Genomic DNA, 23,046 nt, shown 5'->3' with positions numbered 1-23,046 from the left:
GAATGATGAGAAGTATGTGTATTGGGATGAAATGTTCTGTAGATGTCTGATAAATCTAAATGTTGGATGGTTACATTTAAATCTAAGATTTCTTTGCTCAACTTCTTATTGGAGGATCGATTCAACACTGCCAAAGGAGTGTTGAAATCTCCGACTATTATAGAGGTGGGGGAATTCAAGTTGCTCATGTCTGTTAGAGTTTCTCTTATAAATTGTGGTGCATTCTGGTTGGATGCATAGATATTAATTGAAATCTCATCATATTGAGTATTACCTTTAACAAATATGAAGTGACCATTCTTATCCTTCTTTACTTTTGTTGGTTTATTGTATCTGCAAATAGAATTGCAACACCTGCTTTTTTCTGATTATCATTTGCCTGAAATATGGACGACCATCCTTTCATCCTGAGTCTATATTTATCTTTTAAGGTAAGATATAACTCTTATATGCAGCAAATATCTGGCCTGAGTTTTTGTATCCAGTCAGCTAACCTGTGCCTCTCTAGAGGACAGTTTAAGCTGTTCATATTAATGGAGAATATTGATAAGTCTGGTAAAGTTTTGGGTATCAAGTTTTTGGAAAGTCCAGTGGACATTTTTAATCCTTTCGCCACTATGGAAGTTGGAGTTTGATCAAAAGTTTCTGAGTGAGTTTACTTTTGTGGTATAGGATTGGGTTGGTCATTATGGAGGATAGGTCTGAGAATATCCTGAAGAGCTGGTTTAGTTATGGCACATTTTTTCAACATATGAATGTCATTAAAGTATTTAATTTCTTCATCATAAATGAAACTCAGTTTAACTGGATACAGGATCCAGGGTTGAAAGTTATTTTGTTTTAGGAGATTAAAAGTCGATGACCACCCTCTTCTGGCTTGAAAAGTTTCAGCAGAGAGATCTGCAGTCATTCTAATATTCTTCCCTTTGTATGTAATGGATTTCTTACGTCTGGCAGCTTTGAGAATTTTTTTCCTTCATATTAACTTTAGTGAAATTAATTATGATATGCCTGGGGGATTTCTTAATCGAAATGAGTCGTGCTGGGGTTCTGAAACTGTCTGCTATCTGAATTTCAGACTCTCTTGGCATGTGTGGAAAATTCTCTTTCATAATTTCATGGAGAAGGGCCTCTGTGCCTTGCAAGGCCACTTCATCACTTTTAGGGACTCCAGTGAGGCAGATATTAGCCTTCTTCGAATTATTCCAGAGCTCTCTGAGAGAATGATCCGTTTTTGCTCTCCATTTCTCTTTCTGTTTGAGAGTTTGGGAGCGTTCAAAGGCTTTATCTTCAATGTCAGAAATCCTTTCTTCTGTTTGCTGCACTCTGTTATTGAGGGATTCTACTGTATTTTTCAGATCTTTGAGGGATACAAATTCTTGCTTCAGTGCGTCAAAATCTTTGGCGGTTTTATCTTTAAATTCATTAAATTCTTGAGACAACTTTTGAATTTCTCCTCAAATTTGTAATTCTTACCTTTGAATTTCTCCTCGAATTTCTAATTCTTACTTTTGAATTGCTCCTCGAATTTCTAATTCCAAATTTTCCTCCATTTTATTAATCTTATTTGCAATCCATATTCTGAATTTGATTTCTGACATCTTGGCCAGCTGTTTATGAATGGGATCTTCAGTTACATCTGCCATATCTTTCCTTGGGGGCGTTGATCTATTCTGTGTATTCATGTTACCAGAATTTTTCCGCTGATTCTGCCCCATGATTGTTTTACACCATTTGATTTTTCCCCTTGAGCTTTGTCGAGGACCCGTACAGTGCTATGGCCTGAGAAACTGGGGACCTGTTTGGTGTGGTGCGGCTAAGTGGTTCTGTCTTGTTTTCAGCTGGTCTCTGTTCGACCCTAGTGAAACAGTTACTCTGGGTTGAAGTCTCAGCTGTGAAGAAATACCAGCAATTAAGTCACCCCGCTCCCCACAGGCAACAATTGGAAAAGGAAAATCAAACCTACCTACAACCACACACTCAGGGCACCACCTGAATAGTCCTCGGGCGATTGGCTCAGTTCCAAAAGTCCAAATCAATTGTCTCAGTCAGCACCTGTCTCAGGTGAGAGAGTTTAAAAGGTCTCTGTCACATGGATCACAGAAGTCTGGTGACTACTCAGATATGGCTTGCTCCGGTGCTCCGTGGAGTCAGGAGGAGCCACCCAGGAAATAGATCAGTCTGTGGAGGTTGATGCCTCCTTCCCCACCTTGCACCTCTGTCAAACCTAGTCACTGATAGCTCCACAGGGCTGTGACCCAGTTGCCTGTAGTGAACAGATACTCCAGGGTTTTGCACCTGCCTGAATCACAAGGAAATCTATTTCTGCTCAGCCAGGCCACTGTGCTCTGCCTCTATCTAGCAGTGGGAGGTGAGGCCTGACAACCTTGGGTGCTTGATGGAGGCTGGGGGGTGTTCATTCAGTTCTAGCCCCGTCCCTGATTGATGTTACTGACAGAACAGAAGAGAACAATTTTGCGGGAATTTGTTTCTGTCCCTGCTAAATTCCCCTGCATGAGAAGCTGTTTTGAGTTCCCAGAGCCTGCGCCTCAGGTCTTGTCTTTGCTTCTGCAGGTTTGTATTCAGTTACCAGTCAGTTCTAGCCTCCTGTCTTCCTTTGTCTATAGGCTGACGATCCCCCGAGGGCTGGGTGCGTCTTAGGCTCAGTAAAGTGGTCTTCTGGGTCAGCCCCTCCCTTGGAACTTCCTGGCTCTGCGTGTGCGTTTCTAGTCCTCCCACTCCACCCAGGCCAGTATCACCTCAGGCAAACCCTTTACTCATGGGGCTTGTATTTCCGTCCCAGATCTGTTCTGTGGTGGTTGCCACCTGAGTAGATGCCCGGCCTCCTCTGGTTGCCCAGGGAGACAGGGGGTGTGGCTCCTGAATATCCGGGAGTGAGCCCTATTGTTGCCAAAAGATGGATGCTGCTCTGTGCCTCGGGGAACCGCCGTTCCCAGGTGGTTCCCTCTCAGCCGACTGTCCTCTCCTCACTCCCGTGCCAGAGTCAGCGCTGACCAGCTGCAGTTTAGGCCCTGTCCACACCCCTTGAGAAATCACCCAAGAATCTGGACTCCTGAGGAACAGGCCTCTAGACCTCAGAGTGAGAGTGGAGGGGAATGCTGGGAGCTCAGAGTTGCAGGTAGAGAATATATACAGTTTTATACAGTTTTATGCCTGGCAGGAGAACACCATGGCACCTTAGTAGGGGAGGTAGGTACAGTTTTTAGAGGGTCTCTCCTGTGGAGTGTATTGGGAGGACCTTTGAACTCTGCTCATTTGTTTGTGGGGCACTCCGAGCTGTTCTCTTGGGGGAGGGGATTCCCGTCTGCTTGGTGATGGATTTGTACCTTTTGTTTGTATCCTTGGGGTCGCAGCTTGCCTCAGCAGGGTTGATGTATGTTCTTCAACCTTGTCTCTTGGTGCAGCTCTAATCAACCAGGTTACTTGCTAAATTTCTGTCCTTTAACTCCCCTTCTGGATGGGAGCCTCTGTGGAAAGCTGGCTTCAGTCAACCATCTTGTCTCCATCCCTGTTATCAGTCACTTGCAGGAGATCCGAGCTGCCCCCTGAGATATACAGGATCATCCACTGCCCCACGTTCACTCCAAAGGGTTGGACAAGGCCCCGGAATTCCGTCGCTGCCCCTCACTCCAAATTCTGCACCCTGAGAAGTGACATCAGTGTTGGTGGAAAGGTTGTATTCTGGTTCCAGCAGAATCCAGAGAACCCTCCCTGGTACCTCCTTGGATTCAACTCTGATTCAGATAAACACCAAGGCCCCTGGGTCCGCAGCTGCTTCTCTGGATCCAAAGATACCTCAGCCAATGCAGGGATCCTGCACATCTCTGGGCTGCAGGCAGCATCTCTACAAGCTCCATGCGCTGTTGTGGTTGCTGCCCCTCAGATAAACAGAAATTGACCTCTCAGAATTTGTTCCACTGTCCAACTTCCTTGTGGTACTGAGAGATAGTAGTGAGCCACTGTTTATCATCCAGAAAACTGCCGCTGTCCGACCCCCCCCACCGCAGGGAGAGCCTAATCACACCAGGTGGCAGTGCACAGGCACAGCACGGCTGGTGCTCGAGCGTCCGCGGGAGAGAAAACTGGGAGCATCAGGTGTGGAGCGCGGACTGGGGACCCTGGACAATGCGCCTCGACCATGACAGGGACTGGGCAGGAGGCCAGCAGGGACCAGGGCACCCACCTGCAGGAGGCTTGCAGTACGCAGACCAGGTGACAGAGGCACGTGGAGAGGGAAGCCCAGCTGCAGCAGCTCCTCTCCTTGTTGAGATCTGCCCCGTGTCCACAGCTCCAGACTGAGATACAGTGCCGCTCTGCCCACTTGCTGCATCTGGACATGTGCACTATAAATACGTACAACTATTATGTACCCAGGGTATTTTTTAATAAAAATAAAAGAAATCAAGGAGAACAGACTTTCAAGAAAGAGGATTTGACCATCAGGGAATGCTGATGAGGACATGTGGATGGAAGACAGGTCTTGGTGAGCTTGGAGATAAGGGTAATGATGACAGAGGTCAGAGGATAAGGCACCAGTAGGCAGGAGGGAGAGCAAGGCTAGGACAGTGATGGGAGGATGGAGGCAGGTAAGTGGATTCCCTCTCACAAGAAATAGAAGACAGCTCTCACATATTCTCCCCCTTCCTCTGTTACTTATTCCCTCATCAGGCAAAGAAGCCTGAGATCAATGGAGTTGATTGTCATATGCTTTCCAGATAGCCGCTGGTATCATATTTTCTTTCTTTATGAATTGGTGGATTGTCAGTTGTCCGTCTCAAGGTCTACCATCTAGAATTTAACTTTCTACCCAGTGTCTATGATCTGTTGAGCATGGAGTACAAAAATTATCATGTATTTTATTTCCTTCCCTTTATTTTTAACAGCAGCCCATGTTTATGTTAGCCACATTTCACTGTCGGTTCTCTGAGCTTGCAGCCGACTGTGATTCCATGTCATCCACATCCTGTATTTGCCAGCTATTTGGAGAGACAACTCAAACAGGGGGTGGAGCACTGGAGCCATGGGGTGGAGAGGGCATACAACTGGCATTGGGAAACCTGCAGTTTAGTCTGGACTCTGACACTTATTAGATATATGCTCTTGGGAAAGTCAGTCTGCCTCTCTCTGGGCTCCAGAGGGAATTGGAGTAGATAATTTCTAAGCCTCTCTTAGGTCTAAAAATTTAGAAATTCATAACTGGTAAAGGACCATTATTAATGTACTATTCAGATATTTATAGAACCTAGTTCTGTGCGAGACACTGCTAGGCTTTCAAAACACAGAGGTAAGACAGGGATAGTCCTGATCCATGCTTCTTAAAGCCTCATGGTCACATTTTGAGGTGGAAAGTCCTTGGTTAAATGCAAGGAAGAAAGAGGTGAAGGCCCAAAGCCCCAGAATCATTTCCTGCCAAAGGGTATGTGAAAGGCAGGGGCTTTGAGGACTTTCAAAATAGAGGATGATGAAGAAAGTCTTTACATTTAGAATTATAGCATTACAAGAAATTATATCATTTCATTAGCTATCAAATTTATTTGTAGAACAGAGAGTAGAAGGTATGATGCTAAAACTTTTTCCAGAGACCTTGTACTTACAAGAATCACATGCACTTGTATTGAGGAAGATGTTAATAATTACACCATCTATAATATGAGAATATTATATGGCTTTAATGTTACCTACTCTAAATGTGAAATTGGCAAAACATATGAGGAAATTCTAGCAGCATGGAATTTTTAAATTTATAACATGAGGCACAAAAGCAGAGAGACTCTCTAAAATGTTGTTGTCATTTCTCAGAGTGTGAGCTGAAAATCAGTACCAATGATCTTAAAATTCCACTTTTCAACAGATATGGATAGCCTGGAAGGAAAACAATACCATTTTTGTACTTCTGAAAGCAAACAGGGACTGTGGTGATGAATTTTCCTGCCCCTTTTCCACATATGCTACAATGGTGTTTAATTTACTTATTTCTATATAATAAACCCACCCAAAACTTAGTGGTTTAAAACAACTATGTTCTTATTACCTCTCATCATTTTGTGGGTTGGCTAAGCTCAACTGGGTGATCCTTTTGCTCAATGTGATAGCAGCTGTGGGTTACACTCTTTGGGGAGCTTACTTAGATCAGAATGTTCAAAATGGTTCAGTCATTTAGCGATTATTCTGAAAGAACAGCTAGAAGGCTGGGCTCAGCTAGGACACTTTAACATCTGAGTGTCTATGTACTCTTAGGGCTTTTCCTATTCCGTGTATGTCTCCACTTGGTCTCTTTAAATACACATGCCTTTAAAGAGCTTTCGTTTCCATGCAAAGATCATGCTACTTTAACAGGAACAAAATATTATTAATATAAGTAAGAGACAAAATAACAGTACACAAATGCACTCAGCATTCCAATTCTCTTCCCCCAAGAAATACATGGACTGAAATAACTTGGGAGTTGAAAGAAGAAAAAAGTTTTTGAAGAACCAACTGCCATTTGTGTGAAGTACATTGAAAATGGCAAGAATGGTAGAGGAGGAAAGAGTCGACGTTAAGAATGATTGCTATATTCAGGAATGGAAGAAAAAGTATCCAACGTACTCAGCCCTACTATGAAGCTAAATTATAACTTTCACATGAAGACTATAACCCAACTATAGCACAAGACTATGGGGAAAGGGCCAAGGAAGGGGGAGGGAGGGGGGAGGTTTTGGTGAAGGGAGGGTAATGGTGGGGCCACATCTATGGTGCATCTTAGAATGGGTACAGGCGATTGCACTAATGTACACAGCTATGATTTAACAATAATAAAAAAAAAGAATGATTGCTATGAATCAAAACCACCCTGAGATATCACCTAACCCCAGAGAAACTAGCCCACATCTCAAATTCCCAAAGCTACAGATGCTGGTGCAGATGTGGGGAGAAGGAAACACTTTTACACTGTTGGTGGGACTGCGAACTGATACAGCCTCTTTGGAAAGAAGTATGGAGAATCATCAAAGAACTCAAATTAGACCTGCCATTTGATCCTGCAATCCCATTATCTATCTACTCAGAAGAAAAAAAATCATTTTATCATAAGGACATTTGCACTAGATTGTTTATCACAGCTCAATTTACAATAGCCAAGATGTGGAAACAAATGCCCGTCAACATAGGAATGGATTAACAAACTGTGGTATGCATATACTATTCAGCCATGAAAAAGGTGGAGACTTTACATCTTTTGTATTAACCTGAAAGGAGTTGAAAAACATTCTTCTTAGTAAAGTATCACAAGAATGGAAAAGCAAGTATCCAACGTACTCAGTACTAATAGAAGCCAGGAGATTAGAAAACTCAATTCAAGAGGGTGGGGAGGGGGAAGGCAAAGGGGCACAGAGAAGGAGGGAAGGGGATGGGTGTGCTCCCACTTAATGGGCACAATGTCAGGGTACATGGCATCCTCCAGGATGTAGGACACCACCACTAACAGGGACTTTACCTAACAAATGCAAGCATGGCAACCTAATTGTACCCTCATGTGAATTTGAAAATAAAAAAAAAAATGCTTGCTATGCATTAAGAACCATCACCCTTCCTTGGACATTTTCTTGAGATTTGACTTTCTTTTATGTTACTTCTAATTTTTTCAAATACTGATATACATTTCTCATAATTTTTGTGTTTACATTTTTTAGGGGCTAGGCCATGCAGAGAGAGAGAGAGAGTGTGTGTGTGTGTAATGGGTGGGGGTGGGTTATAGTGAGACCAAATATATCTGAGTTACACTACTGATACTATTAAAGCACTAGCCATACAATTGTACTTATAACATTTTTTTAAAGAGAGGATAAATCTGCTTGAGTCCACACTATTCTCTCTTATTTTCTCCTTCAAAATACTGGTACATGCTGATGAGACTTCTAGCAGGTGATAAGAGAAACTTCTAGAGTCTGTGAATCAGTAAGAGCTAACTTGCCCACAAAATTATCTAACATACAACTTTGACTATTTTGTATGAGCGAATTAGATATGGTGAGTATTTGAGGTTCTTGTACATCTCAGGGCTAGGATGAAGAGGAATGCTAGGATAATAGTGGATCTGAAGCTAGGTAAAGGCAGTCTGGGTGAGGATCATGGAGTCAGAATCAGAGCTGTCTCTAGTCAATATTTCAAAACCTTGTAGAGAGTTAACAGAGACTTCAGTGTGGAGAGAGTAGAAAGAACCCCTAATGGAGTTCCCACCATTTCCTTGGCATCATGGAGACTGGGTGGCCTTTTTGATAGAAATAGGTATGGTAAACTGAAAACATTAGACCTAGTCTGATGGCACTTGGATTAAAGGAGGAGATGTTGTTTGTTTAGGCTTTTCTGGATTTTTGTCCTGGCCAAGGCTGGATTAGGAGTACAAGAGGTTTATTGGGGAAATGGGTGAGGAATGATGGAAGAGCCATCAGGCTACAGTGCACACCTGCCTTCTGTGAAGAGAGAAGACAGAGGGTTGTACAGGAAGGGTCTCAGACTGAAGCCCAGGGCTATGAAAGTCTTGGCCAGATAGCGGTGAGTCCCTGAGCAGAAGTCACCCTCAGAGAACCTTTGCATCTCTCAATAATGGGCCTGCTCTAGCACGTCTGCTGTCGTTAGAACAGCCCTTGGGGAAGGGCCTCAGTACAAACAACAAGGTGGAATCAGAGTATAGCATCTGAGGCTGTTGATGAGGACAAGAGTCTCCCCCTCTGTGACTAGAAATCTGGTTGGTTCACCTTTATAGCTGCCAAAGGCGCTGATGCAAACTGAACAGGAAAGGAAGGAAGCTCCTTCCCTAATTGATCTTCAACTCGATTCAAAATAAAAATGGTTCCCTGACTTTCCACTCCTCTTTGCTAAGGAATTCCCTTTAGAAAAGCCTAGATAATAATGTAGATTGATAGAAATATTTGCCAAGTGTACAGCCCAAAACTATTGAATCCAAAAGTGTTGATTTCTACTACTGCATGTCTCTGTAGACATTTTTATGTTCTTCCATTTTATTTTCTTCATCTTAACATTCTCCTCCAGCAGCTCAACTCTCTCCCTAATTCTTGGCATTGAGCATTTCATCTTACATGTAAAAGTTAAAGCATATGAAGTATAAACATACACACACACACACACACACACACACAGCATTTGAAGACCATGTCTGTTTCTCCTTGTCATTAGAAGATGTGACAAAGAGGTGTCCATTTATCAACGAGTGGAGAATGGAAGATTCTGACTTCTCTGTTTCATGTGTACTTTCATTGTCCATGTGTAGATCTTAATCAGAGCTGTCAGCAGCAGTGCTTTCTGAAGCAGGGTATCTTTAGAACTCTGCGGAAACCCTGTTACCCTCTTGACAGGGATGGGGTACAGATGTTTCTAAATGTTTAGGGCTAAATGTTTAGGGATGATAAGGAAGAACAGGGTTGTCTATATGTTCTGGGAAAGTTGCTGCCTTTGCTGAATTATTGGTTGTTTTACCTTCTTTGATATGTCCAGGGAGATGTCTTACAGTCCACATTTTCTCTATCCTGCACCTAGAAAGGATGGTGATGCAGGTTCCCCATCATCTGAAAAGAACTTAGTGAAGAAAGTTTCTAAAGGTCTTCTGAGGACTTCCCTATCAGTGCCTGGGTTTATAACAAGTGCAGAAATGCCATACCCTGTAGGTCAAGATCAAGCCTGCCTTATATGTGGTACATACCCCCCTGATAGAACCCCTTCCTGCTACTTTTTCTCTACATAAGTCTGTGTGAGGGTAAACATCTTTATAAAATGTTAGTGGAATTTTCATTGTTTTTTTTGTTTGTTTGTTTTGTTCTGTTTTTAGAATCCTTATCAAGGTATAGATATCTATCTACCTTAAAGATAAAGTAGATATTTCTTTAAGCATAACATTTTTCTACCCATAAAGGTTATTTTGTTGAAGCAATAGAGTTTCTTTTCATTGACATTCTGGGACAGATCTATAAATTCAGCTACATCTGGTCACCTTGCCTCAAACCATATATAGCTGTTTCTCTAAATCAGACCTGCACTAAGCAGAAACATCTGTACCAAGAATTATGAGGCCCAGATGAACATTTTGGACCAGTATGTTCCATCTCACTTCTTTTAGCTCTAACCTTTTAGCAATTATCTTTACCATCCTTAGAAATGGTAATTAAAGTTGGTAGAAGAACAAACAGAATACTGAAATGTTTCTAAGCTCCAAACACCAGGTATATAAATGTCAATGGGTTAAGTATGGTTATAAGATCTTGGGGATCCTATTTAGCCTTTCCTTGAGGGAGTATAACCCTGCTAATCAGCTTGCAGAGTTAGCAGCCATTAGCTGGGAACACCTGAAGCTACTTCAAGACTCTTTCCTTTTTCCCAGGGCAGACCTGATAGAGTAGTGGGTATGGATCTGGGTATTGTCATCATAGAGTCTCTGTCTAAAAATTTGAGTCACTCTCCAACACAACAGCCAAGGATACTTTTAGAGATAAATGAATAGTTTTCCAAGTGGGCTTTTTCAATATTAAGAGCCATTTATTTAGTGACATCCCTTCCTGCTGTCTTAAAAATGGCTTGTTCTTTGGATAGTGACCAGAGGTTTTGGTGAGTTTGAGTGTGTGCAGATAGAGTTGCTGATTCTCATGGATAATAAGCCAATTGAACCTCTTCTGATGCATCAATATGTTTAGAGGCATTTTAACATGTTATTTTTTAGTACTGATCAACCTCCAAGTTACTCCTCCTCCTGGATTACAACAAGGGTATTTCTTTAGTAAGATTATATGCCCATGATTTTTTTCTCTATCCTTTCAATTGAATTACTGTTCAATCATTCCTCATCTATTTAATTGGAATATTCTAACTAGGAAGAGAGTTATTTGGATTAATAGAAAGGGAACCCCTCTGAGGGTAGACTTGATACTGTTTGCATGACATAAGAATAGTCCTTCCAGGAATAAGCTGTCAGATTATTAATTCCCTTCCAAAATTCAGGCACTCCATTTAGCAGCAAGTGGAATTTACTAAAGTCTAGTAAATTCAATTTGTTGCTGAATGGAATAATATTTATTAAGTTAAATAGATCTACATTTTTTATTTAGAGTCTATTTAGAAAATTTAGGTACTTTTTGAATTTTACTTGGGGGTATTATCATTTTTAGTCCTTTTGATGAATTTCCTTCAAACTCGTTACTTATGCTTTCACACTAGGCGAACGTTTTCTCTTTCTTCCCTTGGTCCCTGAGCCACTTGGATTTTAGGATCAGATAGTAATGAAGTGAGTGGCAGGACTAGATTTGAGTTCTTTGGATCCACATTAAGTTCTTCATTTCTTCTTAATATTAGCAGTGATATTTAGAACTGGAGGTGGAAATTGTTTTGGCTTTAAGAAATTTTTCTATTCACTTACTTATCCAATGAACATGGTGGGTCCTGCAGGTGCCAAAAACTCATAACCTTGACACCAATCATTTCACTATCCACTGATATTTAAGTGTGAATGCACATTCAGACAATGCAGTGGCCGGTTGCTTACATAGTTTAAATTACCGTGCTTATCTACCAAGCATTTATAGCTTCAGATCTTAATTTTTAGTCAACTATAGACCCAAATATGGGCATCAACGTATTTCATGAAATCCTTTTGGTAGAAAAATTTAACAGTGTGGTTTTCAGTGCTGCATTTTTAAAGTAAAGTTGAAACCTAAACCCTACCCACGGGACATTAGCTTGGCTACATTTCAGTTTTCAGTTTTCACAGAAAAACTTAATGAAGAAAGAAGAACAATAACTGACAATTTGAGGGCATGTTTGTATGTTTAAACTTCAATTACTTCCACAGCTCTTCCTGCTGGAGTAAATGGCAGCCTCTCCCAGAGTTATAAAAACATTATAGCTGCATGAAATTTCCAGCCATAATCGGCTCCCATCATAAACATCACAATTTTCATAGCAATTGTGGCTGTTTGCTAACAATGGTCGACAATCCAAAATACGAGCCAGTTACTCTGTATTTTTACTTTCCAAATTCTAGTCATGGCTCACAGAGCAAACATGATAGAAGGAGGAAAGTTGGAGAGTGTGGGGGGTTATCTTTTCTTACACCAAACATGTTAATTATGAGCTGACCAGTCAAATAAGCAATCAGTATTCCCTGGAGCCACTGAAAGTCAGGCCCATCCGAATGGTAGGTGCGAGGTTATGAAAGAAGCAAGAGTGAAACAGAAAATGAGAAGCATAGAGTAGACCTAGTTTGAGGTTCTGACTGTCTCCCATAGCCAGAGGCAAAAGATTCTCATTATTCAGGAACTTCTGTTGTTGTTTTTAAACTACCTTTATCTCCTTCTTTCTTTCATGGTGGGGTGGGGTAGACAATTATTTGAAGACTTCTGAGTTAGCTGTTTTTACCTACATCCCTCTCAAACATCTCTATGTTGCTGATCACTCAGTCCCATTAAACAGAATATATACCACAACAATAAGTTGCTTCCAGGGACTTCCTAGATCTAATGCAGTTATCTTCTGGAAGCTAGTGTTTCTGTACCCCCAGGTTCTCTAAGGAGTACTTTGGTGTGCCAGCAGTCAGAAGAGTTGTCCCTGTTTGGAGCAGGAAATCAGACTGCAATAGGAGAAACAATCTCTCTCCCCACCTTGCCCTGCCCCCACCCCACCCAGGATACAAACGGTACAACTTTTAGCCTGTTGCAGTCTTCATACTTCCTAGAGTCTTTAGGAGTCTAGAAGTCCTGTAGAAACAGGTGTTTCAATAAGGATTATGTGTTCCTTATCCTCTACCTGTGGGAGAATAATGGGGTTTTAATCCAGCAGAGACTTGAATTTTTTTTTAAATTTATTTATTATTAAATCATAGCTGTGTACATTAATGCAATCATGGGGCACCATATACTAGTTTTATAGACATATTTTCATCATACTGGTTAACATAGCCTTCCTGGCATTTTCTTAGTTATTGTGTTAAGACATTTGTATTCTACATTTACTAAGTTTCACATATACCCTTGTAAGATGCACCGCAGGTGTAATCCCACCAATCACCCTCCCTCCTTCCATCCTCTCACCTCACCTCACCTCCTTCTCCCCCTTCCCCAATTCTTAGGTTATAATTGGGTTACAGCTTTCATATGAAAGCCGTAAATTAGTTTCATAGTAGGGCTGAGTACATTGGATACTTTTTCTTCCATTCTTGAGATACTTTACTAAAAAGAATATGTTCCAGCTCCATCCATGTAAACATGAAAGAGGTAAAGTCTCCATCTTTCTTTAAGGCTGCATAATATTCCATGGTGTACATATACTACAATTTATTAATCCATTCGTGGATCAATGGGCACTTGGGCTTCTTCCATGACTTAGCAATTATGAATTGGGCTGCAATAAACATTCTGGTACAAATATCTTCGTTATAATGTGATTTTTGGTCTTCTGGGTATATACCTAATAGAGGAATTGTAGGATTGAATGGCAGGTCTATTTTTAGATCTCTAAGTGTTCTCCAAACATCTTTCCAAAAGGAATGTATTAATTTGCATTCCCACCAGCAGTGTAGAAGTGTTCCCTTTTCTCCACATCCACGCCAACATCTTTGGTCTTGGGATTTTGTGATATGGGCTAATCTTACTGGAGTTAGCTGATATCTCAAAGTAGTTTTGATTTGCATTTCTCTGATGATTAAGGATGATGAGCATTTTTTCATATGTCTGTAGGCCGTGCGCCTGTCTTCACAGATTTGAATTTTTAAGAGACACTATCTTTGGTCCCTGGTCATAACATAGCTGTTGCACATAATTCCTCCACTTCTCAAATTTCTGTTTTCCCTTTGCAAAATCACCACCTCTGAATGATAAATCACAGGTGGGTGCCAGTTTCAATTCAGTATAATATGCTAGCTACCTTGTAACTGCAAGGTGATTTATGACATATCAAATGTAAAATAACCATATTTTCCAAACCAAGAAATCAGGAAGCCTGGTCTGACTATGGGAAATAAAATTTTTAAAATCTGATTTATCCTTGAAATTTTCCAGGTTCAGTTAACATTTAGTTGAATTCAAGGGCTGTGGTTCGACAGCTCAGTGAGCCATAGTCTGTGTCCTCAAGAAACCAATTATCTATATTAAGTTGGATGCTAGGTTGCCATAAATGTGTTTTCATAAAAAATAACTAGAAGAAAGCCTAAGACACAAATCAGTGTATGTGTTGCACTCTTCTTGTCACTGTCTCCTGTTGACATGAATGAGCCATCAGAGATGGAGTAGCATGTAGCATGAAATAAGTGTGCCCCAGTTCACGGCGTCACGTGTTCTCCTCATGCTTGCTCATGGCAAGCTCATTCATGCCAAATACCATCTATTCCCCATATCATGCCAGAATTTCTATATTATTTCCAGCTCAGTCTCTTTTATGTGCACCAAGATCACCTATCTTTGCCTAAGGCACCTCAAGCTCTATTTCTCAGGAAGGAAACGCCATATCTAATCCATATACTTGCCCCTCCTTTATTTTATTTCATTTGCTATAGAATGGGTGCGCTCTGCTCTGCTCTCAAATCCAGACAGAAAATACAAGCATAACCCAAGATGTGTCCCTGAATTCAATTGGCTGCCAAATCTTATGATGCTTTTTTTTTTTTTTTTTTTTTTTTACCTGTAGCCCGTAGGCAATAAGTTCTCCTTTGGATAATTAGAGTTATGTAATAACCGCCTCGCCATTCTTGCCTCCTCATAGCTAGCAGGATATTGTTGTAACATACTAGTCCAGGAAGACTTGCTCCTTGAACCTTTCAGCAACTACAATTTATAATCTGGCCTCTGCCCACTGTAAAAATTCAGTTCCCGTCACCAGCCCTCATGGATCCACATTCCTGCCATGCTAGAGTACTTTGAATACACAAAACGAAACAAGGTGTCCCAAGCTGCCATGCCTTTGACCCAACTATTCCCACTTTATGAAATAAGATCCTTCCCTTCCCCCACTTCCATTTTCCTTTACTCACTGTTCCTTTAACCCCACAGTAAAGCTTTTCATTATCCTGCCCTGGAGAAATACGCACTCTTGCTCTGTTATTTGCATATCATCCTGTGCTTGCCTACAGTTTTTCCTCCTGTTAACTAGGACAAGTTAATTGCTATAACAGACAGTCTCTAAAATGGATAATGGTGCAAACATAGTAAACCATACTTTTTGTTCACTAATCAGTGGTAGGTTAAGTGAACAGGGCATGAGGCAGCTTTCCTGCATGCAGTCATCTAGCGAACAAGGCTAATGGACGCTCTGTCACCTTTAACAATTGACTCTAAGATTTCTTAGAGGCTCTCCACATTCCACACAGACCTGAGGGCAAAAGAACAGGAGGGAGGGAATGTGAGAGATTTTAATGGGCCAAGCCTAGTAGTAAAACACTAGACAAAATCCTATCTCAGCTACCTGCAAAAAAGGCTTGGAAGTATTATTTGGTGTGTACCCAAGATGATGTGAAGATGGTGGCTTTTGGTGAGCAGCTAGCAGTTTCTGCTCCATCCACGTGCTCGTTAGAATGGCTACCCCATGACATGAAGAGACGTGCCCTGTAATGTAGTCTTAGAATGTAGCTTTTGGCACTTGGAAGGATGTGAGTAAATGTGTGTACATATGAATGAATAGAAGAATGAAGAAGTAAAAGTACTACATCGGATTTAAATATGTTTTAAAAAAATAGCTTGAAATAGAAGTATAAGATATGTATATTTATGTACCTTAATAATCTCCCCTTCATTCTAACAGTGTTTCTAAAATTTAAAAAAGAAAACAATTGCAGTATTAATCCATGGCTGATAGATACAGACATTCAAAACTAACAATGTTGATCAAATAATGTTTTTTTAATTGCTTAATAATAGTGTTCATGGTTAGAAATTAAAAACAGATGTGCATTAGGATGTTTGGGGGAATGGTAATAATTTTATTTAATTTGTGTATTTTTATCTATTCTCAGGATTAAATTGAGTTTTAACTTTAAGAGTTTTTGCTTTGGTATCACATGAAAGTATTAATTAAATTGAGCCTCTTGGAGGCGCCCATAGCTCAGTGGGTAGGGTGCCAGCCGCATACACTGAGGCTGGTGGGTTTGAACTCGGCCTGGGCCAGCTAAAACAACAATGACAACTGCCACAAAAAAATAGCCAGGCGTTGTGGTGGGTGCCTATAGTCCCAGCTACTTGGGAGGCTGAGGCAAGAGAATCGCTTAAGCCCAAGAATTTGAGGTTGCTGTGAGCTGTGATGCCACGGTGCTCCACCCAGGGCAACAGCTTGAGACTCTGTCTCAAAAAAAAAAAAAAGAATTGAGCCTCTTGCTGAGAATTATGAGAGTCATACAATGTTAACATTCTTGGGAAATATAAACAGGAAGACATTTTTTCTTAAACAAATAGATAATTAGGACTGAGAATTAAAGTATAAACAAAATGGATGAAGTGTTTGCTGATTATCCTTCATTGCTGTAAAATTATTGAGTATTCAGTCTTCATAATTGACATGTCTCTGTCTCTTCTGGAGGATATTTGTTTGAGTCACTTTTTTTTCTTAATCGGTTTAACAAAAGAAACATATTTTACATAGGCACAAAAGTTTTTACAAAGTAAACGTATCTAAGTTCATTAGCAGTCTTTTCAGATTTTAGCTTTTAAGGATTCTAGCACTGAGCAATGAACAAAGAGACATGACCTCTGATACCCCAGAAATACAAAAGATTATCTGAAACTACAATGAAAACCTTTACCTGTACACACAAAAAATCTAGAGGAAATAGATACATTTTTGAAACACACAACCTCCCAAGCTTGAATCAGGAAGAAATAGATAATCCTAAATAGACCAATAATGAGTAGTGAGATTGAAACAGTAATAAAAAAACTCTCAACATCAAAAAGCCCGAGACCAGACAAATTCATAGTCAAATTCTACCAGATCTTTAAAGAGGAACTGGCACTTATCTTGATGAAACTGTTCCATAATATGAAAAAGGAGAGAATCCTCCCAAACTTATTCTGCAAAGCCGGTATCACCTGATAACAAAACCACAAGACACAATAACAACAAGATAAAATAAAATGAAATTATAGACTAATGTCCCTCATGAGCATAGATGCAAAAATCCTCAACAATATACCAGCAAATCAAATCCAACATTATCAGAATGGTAATTCAGCACAATAAAGTGGGTTTTACTGCAGGGGTGCAGGGATGGTTCAACATATGCAAATCAATAAATGTGAGAATTGAAAACAAAGACCATATGATCTTTGCAATAGACACAGAAAAAGCATTTGATAAAATTCAGTATTCCTTTATGATAAAAACCTCAACAAATTAGGCAAAATTATAAAAGCCATACATGACAGAGCCACAGCTAACATCATACTGAACAGGAAAAAGTTGAAAATATTCTTCCTAAGAACTGGAACAGGACAAGAATGCCCACTATCACCACTTCTTCTTCTTCTTTTTTCTTTTTTTGAGACAGAGCCTCAAGCTGTGACCCTGGGTAGAGTGATGTGGCATCACAGCTCACAGCAACCTCCAACTTCTGGGCTCAACCGAGTCTCCTGTCTCTGCCTCCCAAGTACCTGGGACTACAGGCACTTGCCACAACGCCCAGCTTTTTTTTTTTTGGTTGCAGCTGTCATTGTTGTTTGGCGAGCCCGGGCTGGATTCAAACCTGCCAGCTCAGGTTTATGTGGCTAGCACCTTAGCCGCTTGAGCCACAGGTACCGAGCTGACTGTCACCACTTCTATTCAAGATGGTACCATACGTCCTAGTCAGAGAAGTCAGGCAAGGGAAAGAAAGAAAAGGGATCCAAATCAGAAAAGAGAAGGTCAGACTTTCCTTGTTTGCCAATATTATGATCTTGTATCTAGAAAATCCTAAAGACTCTTCCAAAAGATTCCTAGAATTGATAACTAAATCTAGTAAAGTCTCAGGTTAAAAAATTGATGTATACAAATTATAGCAATTCTACATAATAATAGTCAAGCTGAGAGTCACATCAAGAATTCAGTACCATTTACAATAGATTCAAAGAAAATAAAAGACCTAGGGATGTACATAATCAAGCAGGTGAAAGATGTCTACAATGAGAACTATAAAATACTGATGAAAGAAATCATAGGTGACTCAAAGAAATGGAAAAACATTTCATGCTCATGGATTGGAAGAATTAATATTGTTAAAATGTCTATACTACGCTGAGGCAAGAGAATCGCGTAAGCCCAGGAGTTGGAGGTTGCTGTGAGCTGTGTGAGGCCACGGCACTCTACCGAGGGCCATAAAGTGAGACTCTGTCTCTACAAAAAAAAAAAAAAAAAAAAAATGTCTATACTACGCAAGTATGTATTCAGTGCAATTCCCATCAAAACACCAATGTAATTTTTCACATAATTATAAAAACAATTGTAAATTTCATACAAAATTAGAAAAGAGCCCAAATAGCCAAAGCAATCCTAAGCAAAGAGAACAGATCTGGAGGCAACACATGACTGGACTTCATATTCTGAGGCTACTGGCGTAAAAGTAGACACACAGATCAATGGAATAGAATAGGGAACCAAGAAGTAAAGCCACACATATACAACTAATTGATTTTTGACAAAGCATACAAAACCAAACACTGGGAAAGGATGCCCTATTCAAAAAATGGTGCTGGCAAAGTTGGATAGCCATATGCAAAAGAATGAAACTGGATCTCTGTCTTTCACTATATACAAAAATTAATTCAAGATGGATTAAGACTTGAAACTAAAAATTTTAGAAGAAAATGTAGGAAAAACTCTTGTGGACATTGACCTAGGCACAGAGTTTATGACTAAGGCTCCAAAAGCAAATATAGCGCACGACAAATATAAATGAATGGGACTTCATTAAACTAAAAACTTTCTGCCTAGCCAAGGAAATAATCAACAGAATGAAAAGACCAACTACAGAATGGAAGAAAACATTCACTAACATTCCAGAATCTTTAAGGAACTGAAATCAGCAAGAAAAAAGCAAGCGGTCAAAAGACATGATCAGATCTTTTCACAAGAAGATACATAAATGGCCCTCAAACACCAGAAAAAATTCTCAACATCACTAATGATCAGAGAAATCAAAATTAGAATCATAGTTGCCCCTGTCAGATGGCCATTATAACAACATCAAAATATAGTAGTTATTGGTCCAGATGTGGCAAAAAGGGACTATTCGTGCACTATTGGTGAGAATGTAAGTTCGTGCAACACCCATGGAAAACAGTATGGAGATTTCTCAAAGAGCTAAAAGTAGACCTATCATTAGAGCCAGCAGTGAGTATCTACCCAAAGGAAAAGAAATTGTATCAAAAATACTTGCACCTGAATGTTTATTGTAGCACAATTCACAATGGCAAAGATATGGAATCAACCTAAGGGTCCATCTACTGTTGAGTAGATAAAGAAAATGGGGTGCATATACGTCTGTGTTTGTGTGTGTGCACACATCATGGAGTCCGACTCAGCCATAAAAATGAATGAAATAATGTCCTTCTGTAGCAACTTTGATGAAACTGGAAACCATTATCTTAAGTGCAGTATCTCAGAAAGGAAAAACAAATACCACGTGTTCTCACTTAAAAGTGGGAGCTAAATGTTGGGTATATATGGTTACACAAAGTGGTATATGGACATCAGAGCTAAGAAAGGGAGAAGAAGGTGGGAGGGAAAATAAGAAATCAAAAATTACCTATTGAGATTGGCACCGTAGCTCACGCCTGTAATCCTAGCACTGTGGGAGGCCTAGGTGGGTGGGTTGCTTGATCTCAGGAGTTCAAGACTAGTCTGAACAAGAGCAAGACCCCATCTCTACCAAAAATGGAAAAATTAGCCAGGTATAGTGGCTCACTCCTGTATTCCCAGCTATTCAGGAGGCTGAGGCAAGAGGATTGCTCAAGCTCAAGAGTTTGAGGTTGCTGTGAGCTATGTCACCATGGCATTCTACCGAGGGTAACAAAGTAAGACTGTCTCATTAAAAAAAAAAAAAAAAAGTTACCTATTGGGCACAACATATATGTACTATTCAGGTGACAGGTACACTAAAAGCTCTAACCTCACCACTATACAATTCCTACATATAACAAAAAACACTTCTACCCCCTAAAGCTATCAAAATAAATTAAGGGAGAAAAAAAAAAAAACAAAAAACTCTGGCACTGTGTAACTGATGGTGACCTCCATTTTGGATAATAGAGTTAGAATTCAAAACTGCCTTAGATTTATGGACAAATGATTCATAAAATGTGAGATTTGGTAGTAACCAGCATACACTGGTCCTTTTGAAAACACCAGAATTAAAATACATCAACTCTAGATCACTTTAAACTTAGTTTTTGATCTTTCTCGGAAAGTGAGTTGCACAAGGAAAGCTATTCCTTCTCTAGGACTTGAACTTGAAGAGCTGTGAGTGGTCCTGAATACCAAGCCCATGAATTTGGAATATACTCAGCAGGAAGTGAGGAGGATTTCACTAGGAAAACTTCATGGTTAAGAGAGGTTTCAAAGTGTATTTCACTACAGAGTCAAGGAGCAGTTGAGAAAAGAGCTAAGAGAAAATTAATTTTAAATATAGCAGAAATAGGTTAGGTGAGCTAGAAGAATACATTTCCAAGAATCAGTTTTTGCAAATTCTACCTCTGCTTGTTTGGTGTCTGTTAGTTCTTATGCAACTTAATATAAGCAAGAAACAAGTTCACCTCTCATCATGCCCTGCCTCTCAATGGTTGTATTCATTTCCGTTCCCACCCTGACAAATTACCACAAATTTTGAGGCTTGAAACACCACAAAAGTATTGCCTCACAATTTCTATATGTCAGATGTCTGGCAAGGCATGACTTGGTTCTCTGCTCAGAGCCTCGCTAGGCTAAAATCAAGGTACTGGCCAAGATGCAGATCTCATCCAGGGCTGGGTCACTGGTTGTTGGCAGAACCAGCTTCCTTCCTGTATCTTCGTAGCACTCATGTGCTAACACTGGGCCTGTCTGGACAATCCAGACTGTTCATCCTATCTTGAAGTAAACTAAATAGTAACTTTAATTACCTTACATCTGCAAGGTTCTTTCTTGCCAGTTAAAGCTAGGTATTCACGTGTGTGCCACCAGTGGGTGTGGGATCTGGGGGCCAAGACATCTGTCTACTAACATGATACTGACTGTACTATGTAACAACAGAGGCCATGGCACAAAAGTTACGAAAGGTAATGCTCCTTTCCAAAAGACTTAGAGTTCAAAATGACTAAATTATTATCATTCCAAGGAGATATAATTTAATAGGGGCATCTACATATTCATTACTGGTATTATCAATTCCATAAAAGTATTAAATTGAAAATGTATGAGTTGAAAAGTTAAGACAATATGATGGATATCTGTATGTCTATTATAAACATTATAAATAACTTGAAAGAACTTCATGTGTTTTAAAACTTTAGATTGTTACTTGTTCCTTGAGCAGAAAATGCTTTTGATGAAAATAATGACTGTCATTTACTGAAAGCTGTCTATATGCAAGGCACTGTGCTAAGCAGCACTTTATATACATCATCTCCTGTCTTCTTAGCAACTCAATTAAGTTGGTATTCCAGTTTAATATGAGTAACCTGAGGCTCAAAGAGGTAGTGGGAGGCCTGGGTGAACAGATTACTCCTTTGAACTTATGGAAGTTGGTGAACAATTTGTCCTTCACCAGAGGAGGCTTGAGTAGCTCAGTAGCAAAAGGATATGATGAAAAGATGAAGGTTTTAGAGTTAGACTTGTATTTGAATGTTGATTTCAACACTTACTATCTTGGCAAATTCCTGAAGCCCTTTTGTGCCTCTCTTTCCTAATTTGTAAAGTATGGCTGATAACAGACATCTCTTGGGGCTGACAGAAGATAACCTGTGTAAAGAACTTGGAATGTGATAAGCTCCAGATGAAAGTTCTCCAGTACCCCCTTCCAGAGCAGCTAAAGTGCATCTGGTTCTAAAGCACTTGAAGAGCTCAGGAGTCAGTTCTGGGCTCAGGCCAGGTCTTCCTTATCTGGTAGATATTAACTAGGACTTCAGGGCCCATGCAGGTGCTCAGATATATTGGACAAAGGATAGATCCCTGTGGGACCAAGCCCCCTATGTGGTACAGACACATGAATAACCCAGTGGAATGAATCTAGGAGCCCAACTACACTGGACCTGGCTACAAAGATAACCTACAACCACTGAATTTCCATGTCATATATCCATCAGTTAAGTGGCACCAACTAAGCAGGGGTCTTTCCTGGCATCCATCAGAGGAGCCACATGACAGAATGTTCTAGTGGTTCTTGCATTAATATGTATTTGCATGCATTGTTTTTGATTGCTTTAATCAGACTTGAAAAGAATCCGATAGATTTCTGTAACTAATCCCTTAGAGCTCCCTCTGACCAGGCTCTGTCTGAAGGCTTAATTCAGCTACCTTATCTCTCTAGGTATGCGGAGACCAAAGCCAAGGAGCTGTTTTCCTGCGGGAGTTTACACTGATTCGAAGAGAGAGCCTTCATGAAGATTTTCTGTCTGACCTCTTGAATAGTCACAAAACTGAAGACTCGGTACAGTGCCTCTTCTTTTATTTATTCATAGAAACACAGGAATTCAATGGCTATTTCTGACTTGTCGTGGTTTTTAGCAAAGCTGGAAGTTCGGATGGTATTTTCACATCTCTCTGAGAGGAGGGGGAGGCAAGGTGATGGGGCAGTGGACAGAGGGGGTATGGGGGCACCTTTCTGACTTTCCCTGGGTCTGGCAAGTTTTAAACATTTTACTTGAGCATTCGAGTTTGCTTGGGGCAGCATGTGGAGGATTCACATTAAAATAAATTGATGTTTGGCCAGTGAGTCTAAACATGAAATGGTAATCATTTAAATGAGTGAAGGAAGAAGATTTATATGTTAAGCCCAGATTGTTTTACGGGTCAATGGAAATTCCACCATCTTCCAATCTGGGCTTTTTTGTGGAT

The 23,046-nt window shown here is 40.2% G+C and overlaps 1 protein-coding gene across 1 annotated transcript in view; it reads left to right on the top strand.

The window, feature by feature from the left end:
- ADAMTSL1 (ADAMTS like 1) overlaps positions 1-23,046 on the top strand; it is a 1,032,656-nt gene that overhangs the window by 257,074 nt on the left and 752,536 nt on the right. Inside the window, exon 2 of the mRNA XM_053571995.1 lies at positions 22,520-22,639. Within this exon, the coding sequence (XP_053427970.1) occupies positions 22,520-22,639 (120 nt within the window). The remainder of the gene's footprint in view (positions 1-22,519; positions 22,640-23,046) is intronic.

Source organism: Nycticebus coucang, chromosome 2 (assembly GCF_027406575.1).
Source record: "Nycticebus coucang isolate mNycCou1 chromosome 2, mNycCou1.pri, whole genome shotgun sequence".
Classification (NCBI taxonomy): Eukaryota; Metazoa; Chordata; class Mammalia; order Primates; family Lorisidae; genus Nycticebus; species Nycticebus coucang.
The sequence above is the reverse complement of the archived record's forward strand: the minus strand, read 5'-3'. Positions and strand labels throughout refer to the sequence as shown.